We start from the raw sequence: 11,553 nt of genomic DNA, 5'->3' as shown, positions 1-11,553 counted from the left end.
AGGAAATTAGAGCAGTGTACTGAAAAAGGGTCAGGAAGCAGCGGTTTGTCTGTGGTGTTGAGGTTGCTGGCCACTCGACTACAGCGGCATGACACAGGTACTGAGAGATTCAAAGCTGAGCAGCATTATGCGATTGTTCCGTTTTGATCTTAATAGGAAATATTTACAACCTACAAAACATGAATCCCTATAGGCAATGTGGAGCTGCAGCAACACGAATTGTGTTCTACTGCAGGGGATTCTTATGAAGATAAGTGTATAATTTTTCCACACCACATTTTTCTTTATTTTTCACATTTTAGAATAACAGTGAAGACATCAAAACTATGAAATAACACAAATGGAATTATGCAGTGTGCAAAAAAGTGTTAAACAAATCAAAACTATCTTATATTTTAGATTCTTTGAAGTAGCCGCCCTTTGCCTTGATGGAAAGGCAAAGGCTTTGGAAAGAAATTCATACACAGGCATCAACTTCACTATGTATATTTGTCTACGAAACACATTTCAAGCATTTAAGCATAAGCCTTTAGATCAAAATGGCTTTAAGATCATGAAAAACATAGAACATTCAATCAGGTGTGTCCAAACTTTTGACTGGTAGTGTATATTGTTATAGTCATGCCATGTCATTGAACTGGACTTGAGATGCAAACACAATTCTCTAATCTCATTGGTCAGTTTGAGTAGTGACCTACCCTTGAGGAGACAGCTTGTCCAGCCAACCAGCTTTGAGCAGCTGGTGTTTGGGCGCTCCGTAGAAGCACGCGTAGGGGGAAATGTCTGAGGTCACGGGCAACACGTTTCTAACCACGCCCCCCAGAGCGTCGGCCGGCTCCGAGTAGAGGTCACACACCACCATCTTCAGAGACCCGTCCCGAGAGGCGGGGCCAGAGGCTGTCGGGCCAATAGCGAGAGGTTCGGAGGTCACAGTTTTCACCGAGTCCTGATTGGCTTGCTGCAAAATGGCGGCGCACTCGTCCACCGTCGAGTACTCGTCTTCGCAGACGTCGGGAATGGCTGCCGCTTTTTTCTTGGACTCATCCTGTCCCTTCGCTGACTCTTTGTATTTAGTCTTTTTTCTGTATGGGGACAGGTGACGCTATGTTCATTATGTGTTATGTGACATTATATGTTCATCTATCAATCTCACAACCAATCAACTCAAATTATAAATGACTATCCAATAACATTGTTTACATGGCATTTCATGAGGCACAAGCTGCAAAAAAAAGGAATAAAAAAAAAGACAACTTATGCAATGTCTAGGACAACCAAAACAACATTTGTGAACATTAACTGATGCACAGACTAGAGCTGCTTCATAGAAAATGAATGAAGCAATGATTTTTACATTTAATTACATTACATTACATTTAATATTTATTGTAGAATTTAGATTTTTTTGTATGTGCTAACATATTATCAACTGCATGAGGCGGGAAACATACCCTTATTCCCAAAAAATCAGCCCGGATACAGTACCTTCCTTTTTATCTTTATGATTCTCAATAGAGCTGAACAGCTGTATTATGTTTTATGATGCAAACCGAGCATTATTAGGATGTACTGTAGGAACATATTTCCATCCTAAAACTCAGTGGAAATCTCTTTTAAAACTTAAGACTTGTTTGGAAAGGGTACATATGAACAGGAAAATTAATTCTGTGACTAGAGTTCAATGATGGGTTGCACCCAGATGTGAAATCCGTTTGTTTTTAGCAGTCTACATTGTTTCAGAATGGACAGGTCTTGCGCCACCTGCTACAACAGCCAAATGTCATAATATATTTTCACTGTCTTCTATGTGCTACGCTGAGACTTATTTAACCACAGCAACTTCATCAGTGGCTCCAGCTTCCTCTTTTCTGAATGTGTGAACTGCTATTTATGGCTCTAGCAGGTGGGGACGGCACAGCACACAAGAGAATTGTCACACCAACATACTGTACCATACCTCTGTTTCTTCTGCTTCATCTTGTCTTTAAAATCTTTCTTTAACAGTCCTTGAGCTCCCCGGTCCTATAGAGACCAAAAGAGATTATAATCAGAAAAAAAGGTGTCCATCTTTCAGTCAGACACTGTTATCGTGTTAGTGTGCTAGCTAGGTTAGCTTAGTGGCTAGGTGACATTTCTATTAACCTCAGGGGCCAAACTGAAACAAGCACACCCTCCACTCTTGCTCTGTGTTCATGGTGACAACAGAACAGTGCGAGAGAAGTTTCAGTGTGAAGACTGTGGCTGAAACACGGCTGATAGTGTTGAAGATCTCAGAAATGTCTGTTCCTCCTCAATAAGCTGCTAGTCCGCTAGCGGGAGTGTACACCGTCTCACCGGAGTGCTTTCAGGGTTGTTGTACAGGAACGTTTCTCCATAGGGAACAATAGGAGTCAAGGTTCTTTGAAGTTTAGCTGAAAAGGACACAGAGAAAGCACAATAGTCGTTTTGTCATGCCATTGAAAAGTAGCAGAGCACAGTGTGAAGGCCTAAACACGGTGCATGAAAGTAAGGCGCTTAAAAGGATTGTTCCAGTTAAAATTTAAATCACTCAGATGCTATAGTGCCCTTTGATTAAGCCAACTCATTGATCTTAAAAAATGTGCCAACCCTTGATCCATGCAAGCAGTAAACCAATTAAATTTTGTTTTAGCATGCCTATCTCTCTGCCTCTGCCCCCTCCTTCCCCAACTGGGAGTATGATCCTCGCTTCCCTCTCTCAAACAGACAGAGCCCGTGCCAAGGCCATTTCTCCGACTCGGCTCCCTGTAGGGACCGTGGTCGGTGGTCGGTGGAGGCAGAAGAGAGGAGTGGAGAGACTCGGCCCAGACACTATTAGTCTGGAGACCCGGGGCCACCCTGCGTGGGCCCTTCCCTGTCACTGTGAAAAATGACACCGCCCTCTCCTGAGGATTGTGAGGGCCAGAAGACACCGCCACAGGGCCAGACACACACACACACACACACACACACACACACACCGGTGGAGAAACAAGACACGTACACAGACAGCGGCGTGCATAGATTGTGGCACTTGTAGATGAAAACACATTGAGACGCATGAAGGTGCCTGGAGACACACGCAGACAAGATATACACTACCAGTAAAAAGTTTAGACCCACCTGATTGAATGTACTATGTTTTTCATTATCTTAAAGCCATTTTGATCTAAATGCTTGAAATTAATTTTTTTAGACAAATATAAATAGTAAAGTTGATGCCTATGTATGAATTTCTTTCCAAAGCCTTTGCCTTTCCATCAAAGCAAAGGGCGGCTACTTTAAAGAACGTAAAATATAAGATAGTTTTGATCTGTTTAACACTTTTTTGGTCACTGCATAATGTAATTTCTGTTGTTTCATACTTTCTATGTCTTTACTATTATTCTAAAATGTGAAAAATAGCAAAAATAAAGAAGAATGCATGTGTCCAAACTTTTGACTGGTAGCGCAGATAAATATTCACACCTACACAGAAGCGAACACACTGTAAATAAACACTCAAAGTATACAGACATAGACAATCCAGGCCATTACAGAGGGGCAGAGAGGCCATGCACCGGGCCTGGGAGGCTTTATGAAGGGGTCAGTTTACTTGATGACAGAATGGCTTCCACTGTATCACAGCGGCCCTCTCTGCGGACAGGCTCGGTGGGCAGACAGTGACCATCGTTTATCATCATCTATCGGTCGACCTTCAGGCCACTCGCGGTTCTCTCCGAGGACCGCCGGACGCTTCTGCACCGTACTCCCCTCTGATTCCCTCTATTCTTCCTTCGCTGGCTCCGTCTCCATCTTCTGCCTTTTGTTTCCCCTCAATCTGCCACGCTTCCTCTTTATCTGGTTCTAACCAGACTCTCTCAAGTCAGAGTCTGGGAAGCTACTTTGATGTAGCCATCAACTCGGAGTTAGTTATGAGGGGGGATTGATTTTGTTCTGATTGAAGCTTCCCCCCTTTTTTTTTTTCTTTTTTTTTAAGTCAGGCAGTCACGTTAATATCACTCGTCTGTGTCACTCTCACCACAGAGCTTAGAGGACACAAGCCGCCACCATGTGAATTCAAATTAGTTACGAGCCAATTCGTCATATCGCAGTAGTTTCATTCCAAAAATGCTGTACATCAGTTCCCTGAAGTTATTATATCCTCAAGCTAATACCTTCAAAAATATTCAAAACTTAGTAGAGACAAATACAACTACTCCTTCATATCAAAATAAACTACTGCTGGGAAGAATTCATTTAAATATGTTTTACAATACTGCACACAGCTTCGAAAATGATTCATAAATGATGGACAAAAGGAATATGGCAGGATACATGGAATATATCTGAACTGTCAGATATGTCATTACTCATTTATGTGTCTCTACTCTAATAGAATATGTTGTTTTGAATGTTGGTTCTAGGTTACTGCAGAGAGTACATCCCTTATATACATATGGGATATAACACTACATATGTGGAGAGATACAGCATGCATAGTCTGTCTGTTGTATGTCCCGCATTAAATGTAAGTCATGATGGGAGTTGTTAATGTCACCGAGACAAATTCCTATACATTTATTATACTTGGTGAATAAAGTGATTCTGATTTAACAGGACAGTGTATACAATCTGCCATTTGAGTCTGATTTCTGTTTAATTACATGTATTCCACTGTCTGATCAAAGGCCTTACAAAACAGTCCTATTGGTGCGATGATTTTTAATCAGTTTGTGAGACTACATTTCACATTTTTCCAGTGGTGGATCCTGTCTTGGAATGAAACTCTTCAAATATGCTTGGGTGAAATGATATGTCAAATACCTCCTTGCTAGACCTCGCTGTGAAGGGAGATCTAGCTTGCTAGGCAAGCTCCCCGTCTCCCTGCTCTGGGACCGTCTTGGCTCCCTCTCTTCCTCTTTCTCTCAGTCTGTTTTGCATCCATCTCCTCTTCCGTCTTCCCTCCCCACTTCACTGTCTTGCTTTTCTCCCCTTTTCTCTCTAGTCTCGCTGCCTCTCTTGTTCCACACAGACAGAAAGTTGGAAAACAAGTCCTACCAAGAGACTACTGCAGTAAAGGTACACGGAACAAGGAGGGATAAGCCGAAAAAGAAAAGTGAGATGAGATAAAGTGCAGAAACGGACAGAAATCTGTTCAGTGCCACGCACAGATATAAGAGCGAAGAAATCGATGGCGGCAAAAGAGAAAGTGTCACATTGTGGGCAAATACAGTCCCACGAAGACTGACATGTTCACGATTCTTAAACACACATTTATGCACACTATCATCACTATCGGCCTTAGCATCTTTGACTGACAGAAACCTGTTATATAGTCCTCGGAGAACCTCACAACCCGTCCCCCCGCACAGAGAGAGTGGCACATATCTTGTCAAATAAGACATAAGGGTCAACAAAGTCCAATGAATACAGCAGGGGAAAAAGAAAAATTCAAAACATATTTGTATTGCGTGTTCTACAAGACTGTGTGTTGTTAGCAAAGTTAAACAACTTCTAAAAACTTTGGAGAGCCGGGCGGCAGGAAGACACGCCAGGGTCTCACCGCGGGACGAGATGTGAGAGAGCCTATTCCCTGCGAGATGCGTGCTCAAAACAGGGCGACGCTTTTTCCCACGACACAGCCGGCGAACACCCCACCCCACCCACACACTATCCGCCTCTCCTCTCCCTTCTTTCATCCGGGCAAACAACAGCACCGCTGACTCTGCTGCCAAATGAAATATTCATGGCAGAGATGAAGCGGATGCAGCTGAAAGACTGTGTGTACCTTTCTGTATGCCGTTTGCACCGGTGGGACCTTCGGAGCCAGGTAGGTGTTCAGGGCTGGTTGTTTGCGCTAGTGGTGCGCTCCTGAGGAGGAAGAGAAATAAGTGGATTAAAACCACCACTGCAGCGCGTGGGGGGAAACAGGTAGCACCGTGTACATGTGAAATCCTTTGGAACAGAGATGTGGAAGTGGGAAAGTTAGTTTCACAGTTCAAAAGTGCAGCAACGTACATGAGGCATTATGTGGAATAGAGAACTCAGTGCGATAAGCTGGAGGCCTCAGGCCCTCAGCCAATGCGATTCCGAATGCTAAGAGAGCAAATATTAAAGTTGGTGTTCTTATTCTTTTCTGCCATGGCAGTGTGAAACTCAATTTATCAGGGTACATTCCACTTTCCTATTCGTGCCTCCTCTATTTGTACTCAAGAGCTTTGAGTAAACACTGAAACATTTGAAAAGATATATTCCATCTTTTCGAAGTGAGAACTTATTAGTTGTACCTGTCCTGAGGTGGCGGTATGGCCTGACTTGGGATTTCAGGGACAGGCCGGTGCCTCAGCCGGTAGGAGCGGGTGGGCCGCGGACCTCTGGGACCCTTAAAACTGGGCTCTCTCTCATAGATGCTATTTTCCACCATCTCACCCAGAAAACCCCCCAGGTTGTCAGTCTGGGGCCGGTGGGACACTTCAGCTGGACAAGGGACGGAGTCAGTGCTAGAGAGGGAAGGGTCTTCAGAGGAAATCTCCCAGTCGGAGGGCATTTCAGAGGGGGAAGAAATGGAGAGCGAGTCACTGCTGCTGCTGGTGGTGGAGACGGAGGCAGAAGAGCAGGTGCGGATGTTCGCGGGGTCGCGCGGGGCCGGCCGGGGCGGGCTGAGGCACCCAGCCTCCGGGACAAACTCACTTTCTGCTCCCAGTCCTGCTCCTGGAGGCAACGTCTGACTCCCCTCCAAATCATAAGCCCCCCTCTCCTTTGGCTGAGGGTTCTTGCATGAAGTCGCCCTCTTTCTGTCCTTCAGGAAGATGTGTCTCGGGTGTGGCACGGGCTTCCTCCGGCCACGCCCCTCCTCTCCCTCTCCCTCCTCCCCGCTCTCTCGCTCCACCCCGAGTGCTTCCAGACTGCGGAGGATGCGTCTACGGTGGCCTGTAGGAAACACTCGGAGCTGGAAGAGCCGCTCATCGGTGAGGTCCTTGCAGTCTTCCAGAGCTTGGTAGCCCCCCTGCTGGAAGCACAGGACATACTGGGCCAGGCGCAGGCTGGTCAGCCAGTCTGAGATCTCCTCACTGGGCTCTGGAGGCTCCAACATGGTGCTCTAGACCCAACGCTGCTACCTCAGGGAGAAGCTGATGAATGTGACGAATACCAACATTGGAGGAAGGAGCGGGTCAACTGTAAGCTGTAGATACACAAAGAGATAAAAGTAAAACATGATAGGTGAAGGACAATGAAGAAAACAAGGCTGTATGTGCTTCCAAACTGAATTTCAAAGCTAAAGAAATGAATCTGTTTCTTTGGACCCAAGTGCAAACACTATTGTATCATAGGCAGGTCTCTTGATTTCTAAAATGTCCATGAAGGTTAAACAGGAATTAAAAATGTGTTTTTAAGCTGTAAATAATGTGTATATATCGTCAAAAATTGGCCAAACCTTGATTTTGAGTTAGAGTGAAATTTAAAAGTTAAAAAATTTGGGGTTTCATTTTTCCTTTAAATATCCATTTGATGTCATTATCATTTGCCATTGATTGCAGAAATATACAAGGATACAATGTACTTGTATCACTATCAAAGTGAGGGAACTACACTGGTGCACAACAGTATCATTATGCATGGTTGCCCTATAAACAAAATAAAAACCTCCATTAAAGCGTCTTACCCTCTCCACCTCTCCAGATTGCTACCCATACTCTCATTAATCTTCCTCTGTAAAGATCAAAGTTAATTTCTAAACTTTGAATCTAGTTCTTTCAGTAGTTCACCCCAACTACCACACTGTCTATATGTGGAACAACTGACCATGTGTGTCACCCTAACCAGACCTACATTCACATCACTTCTGGATGAAACAGCAGGAAATAGCAATAGCTGTATCAGCTGTTGATATTTACATGTTGAGAGACTTGCCATTTCTTTCTGCCTGGCATTTGAATCAAATGACACTCAATTTTTGCAGAAAGGGCAACAAACCCGTGTGCCAGCTGGCATCTTTATTAAAACACCAATCTTTGGCAGCACTAACAACAGCAAACAGTGTTTAAAAATGCTTAAACCCAGGATTTACCTCACAGCTCACTGCCTGGCAATAAATATAAAGACCCTGGCAATGGCACAACCAATTGTTAGCTGTCCATTTCCTGATCCTCTCACTCTAGCTTTTCAAAGTCAAGCAGCGATGAACTGTCAGTTGCAGAATTACACTTGCCATAGTCTCTGTCTCTCTCTCTTTCTCTCTCTCTCACACACTCACACACACAGAGACACACACAGAGACACACACACTCTCACAGGAAGACAGGGAACGCACCAAAGCATCACACCCTTCACGTCATGTCCACTTCTCCTCTGTGAGGTTGCAAACCTACATGAGGTTTCAACTGTTACTTCTGCTTTCAAGTAAAACCATATCTTCTTAAGGTGTTTGTGTGTGTGTGTGTGTATGTGTGTGTGTGTGTGTGTGTTTGTGGGCGCACATGCATGTGTGTACTCTTGAGTGTTTTACCTCACACGCCGAAAAAAGACGAAGAGAAAGTGACCTTTAGCTCTCCTGCACTTTACATCTGATCCGAGTGCTGGACTACTGTACTGCGTGTGTTTTCCTCTCTCATCTTGTGACATGATGCTTACGCTACAACACCGCTATGCACAAATTTCTAAGACAAACACACTTACTGTATCTCAAAAAGCAAGCGGCGATGTCAAAGGAGGGTTGACATCAGCTGTGTACAGTATGCTGGGGGGTCTTTTAGAGTAGAGAGAGTTTGATTCAAAAGGCCATTTCTCATCTTTCTGCTCTTCTGATCCTTGTAGTGAACACACACAACGTTCTGGTGGGCACAACATTCAAAGCACATTACAGTAGCCTACTATACATTTGTACTATTCAGGGCCCAGGGGCAAAATTCAAGTCCCTGCTCTACATATTATCTTACTGTATAAACTCCATATAATAGAGGTGCATTTATCAGCCCAGCCCAGCTGTGTATTGCAGTGTTAACATGCAGGGACCTGTACTGGCCCATAGCCAGCGCTAAGTAAAGCAGGCACACGCCAATGCTTGCTAGCACATTTGACCTGGCCTGCTCCACATTTCTGCCTTTTAGCGCTATACACCCACGCACACAAACACACACACACACACACACATACAAACTGGCACACACATGCACACACAGAGACATGCACACATTCACACACACATAAAGGCAAGCATACACGCACACAAGCACACAAACACACACACACACACACACACACATTCAGCAAACAATATAAAAGGGCTGGATTTGAGAGCTTTGATCCGGCGCCGCTGCCCAGTGTGAAAGCCTATAGAGTTCACGAGATCAATAGCAGAGAGCCGAAAGAGAACTTCACCAGATAAACAGAATGCTTTCACAAGCCATGTGGGAATGGGAATGTATGAGACGCTGTTTGTGGGGACATAAAAAATCAAATGGCAAGCAAGAGGCATGTAATGTGTCAATACACTGGCACTTAGTAACACAGAAACACACACACACACACACACACAAACACATATGCATGCACACACACTCATTGACATACAGTAGGTCACCAGATAATCAGAGCAGTCTGGGATAGAGCCAGGTCAGATACCCTCGTAGTATGTTTGACAGCGAGTGTGTGTGTGTGTGTGTGTGTGTGTCACACCCAGTGGGCCCTGCCTTCTAGATACCACTAGCTATGGTTATACAATGTGTGACTCACTCTTACGCATGCACGCCCATGCATGCACACTGACACACACACAGACACACACACACACACACACACACACACACACACACACACACACACACACACACACACACACACACCTACCTCATATTTCTGAACATCCCTCAGCCAGTCAACTAAGAACAAAGTCCAACATTATGTCTGTATACCCTCTCTGGTTTGGTTAAATACCATGGAACCTCTGCCATTAGGCTTACTGTATGTCCTGTTGAATCACTGTGATTTCTCTTAATCTTCAATTGTATACTGTAAGAATATTTGGCTACTTAAATATTGCAAAAGTGCGGTTTTGAGAAATGCATACATTTTGATGAGCCTGGGCTTGTTTTCATTGGGAGAATACACCACAGGCACCAGGACCAATGACGTTCACACGTGAGATCTGATTAAAATGCAGGATTTTGTAATAACAATTACTGATTAAAACCCTACAGTATGACTGTAAGGAAACTACTCACTGACAAAATCGAGTACTTTCAAAATGCTTGTACTGCTATAATGACTAAGCAGTATAAATGTTTATATTGGTTAGTAGCTTTGGTGAGGCAGTTATACCTTCTTATCAGCCTTCTTTTAAGATGCGGGACTTGATCAACACTTGGAAACAATTTCAGATCTTCAATAAGAAAAAACATGAATTTAACTAGAGTTACGTTGAGTTTTACAGTCTCCTACCTATTTGAGTCGGTTTCCAGTAAGGCACCAACAGTAGGCTCTGGAGTTGAACTCGGAGCCAGGCATTAACACTGTTGACACAACACGCTGCCGTGCGTCCGCCGGTCGGCAAAACTTACCTGCGGTGTCAGAAACAGTTGGGAACCGCAGGCATCATCCACACACCTCTGCTCCTCCGCCGTCTCCACTTTCTGTCATATTATGCCGAGTGAAACTCTGTGCTGAAGGCTGCAAAAGCACAGTCCACAACGTGCTTTGACACTCGTTTCTGTTTCCTTCCCTTGCCAGCGTTTAGAGTAACTCCACGCCCATTTCAGCTGCAAGGCCAGGAGGATTTCAGCTGCTGTAGCCCAGCTGCAGCACTGTTACCTGGAAACCCATACAAGTCACATCAAGGACAGTTCATTTAAGGAAAATGCTAATGCTAATATCCTAAACCAATTAAGGAAAAATGGTCATTATTATATCTATTATTATTATTAGGAGTAGTAGTATTAGTAGTGGTGGTAGTAGTAGTAGTAGTAGTAATAGGAGTAGTAGTAGTAGTATTAGTGGTTGTAGTTGTAATAGGAGTGGTATTTTACTGTAAGTAGTATTGGGTAATACTAGTAGTAGAAGTAATACAAGTAATTATGTAGGCTAGTAGTTATAGTAGTAATCATATAAGTCGTAGCAGTAGTAATACTACCAGTAGTGCTAGTACTGTAGTAGTAGCAGTACTAGTACTAGTGGTAGTGGTTGTATAAGTAGTGGCAGTAGTAGTAGTATACCAGAAGCAATGGTACTAGTAGCAGCAGTAGTAGCAGTAATAGTAGTAGTAGTAGTAGTAGTAGTAGTAGTAGTAGCCTAGTAATAGTAAGTAAAGTAACCAGTAATAGTACTTACACTGTAAAAGTAGTCGTAGTAATAGCAGCACAAGTAGTAGTAGTATTAGTTGAAGTCTTAACCTCCATTTTGTACTCCCTTTATCTGTACTGCAGGCTGTAATAGTGTTAATGTTTCTAGCAGACTCCAACAGCAAAAGTTACCTTGGTGGCAAATGAGGATCCAAATAAACAACAAACTAAAGTTGTCCAGGCTCAGTAGAGCTCAAATGTTGGTTTGAGTTGACAGAGGAGATTGTCCCAACTAAGCCTG

General features: G+C 43.8%; 1 protein-coding gene across 3 annotated transcripts in view; it reads right to left on the bottom strand.

Annotated features, from left to right (window-relative positions):
* Positions 1-11,553, bottom strand: part of arap2 (ArfGAP with RhoGAP domain, ankyrin repeat and PH domain 2) — a 109,393-nt gene extending 97,840 nt beyond the window's left edge. For 2 of the 3 annotated variants that reach the window (XM_071538910.1, XM_071538912.1), the window contains exons 1-7: positions 11,445-11,553; positions 10,417-10,785; positions 6,267-7,162; positions 5,768-5,850; positions 2,335-2,411; positions 1,958-2,022; positions 699-1,082 (exon numbers count right to left, since the gene is read on the bottom strand). In XM_071538910.1, the coding sequence (XP_071395011.1) occupies positions 699-1,082; positions 1,958-2,022; positions 2,335-2,411; positions 5,768-5,850; positions 6,267-7,072 (1,415 nt within the window). In that variant the 5' untranslated portion in view covers positions 7,073-7,162; positions 10,417-10,785; positions 11,445-11,553. The remainder of the gene's footprint in view (positions 1-698; positions 1,083-1,957; positions 2,023-2,334; positions 2,412-5,767; positions 5,851-6,266; positions 7,163-10,416; positions 10,786-11,444) is intronic. The other variant, XM_071538911.1, reaches the window with a different exon arrangement.

The sequence above is a fragment of the Centroberyx affinis genome, unplaced genomic scaffold (genome assembly GCF_046629955.1).
Source record: "Centroberyx affinis isolate AG114_WGS23_722 - 3 ecotype Tasmania unplaced genomic scaffold, CSIRO-AGI_Caff_v1 ptg003368l_1, whole genome shotgun sequence".
NCBI classification, from domain to species: domain Eukaryota; kingdom Metazoa; phylum Chordata; class Actinopteri; order Beryciformes; family Berycidae; genus Centroberyx; species Centroberyx affinis.
Note: the sequence above shows the minus strand (reverse complement) of the source record. Positions and strands in the feature narration are given on the sequence as shown.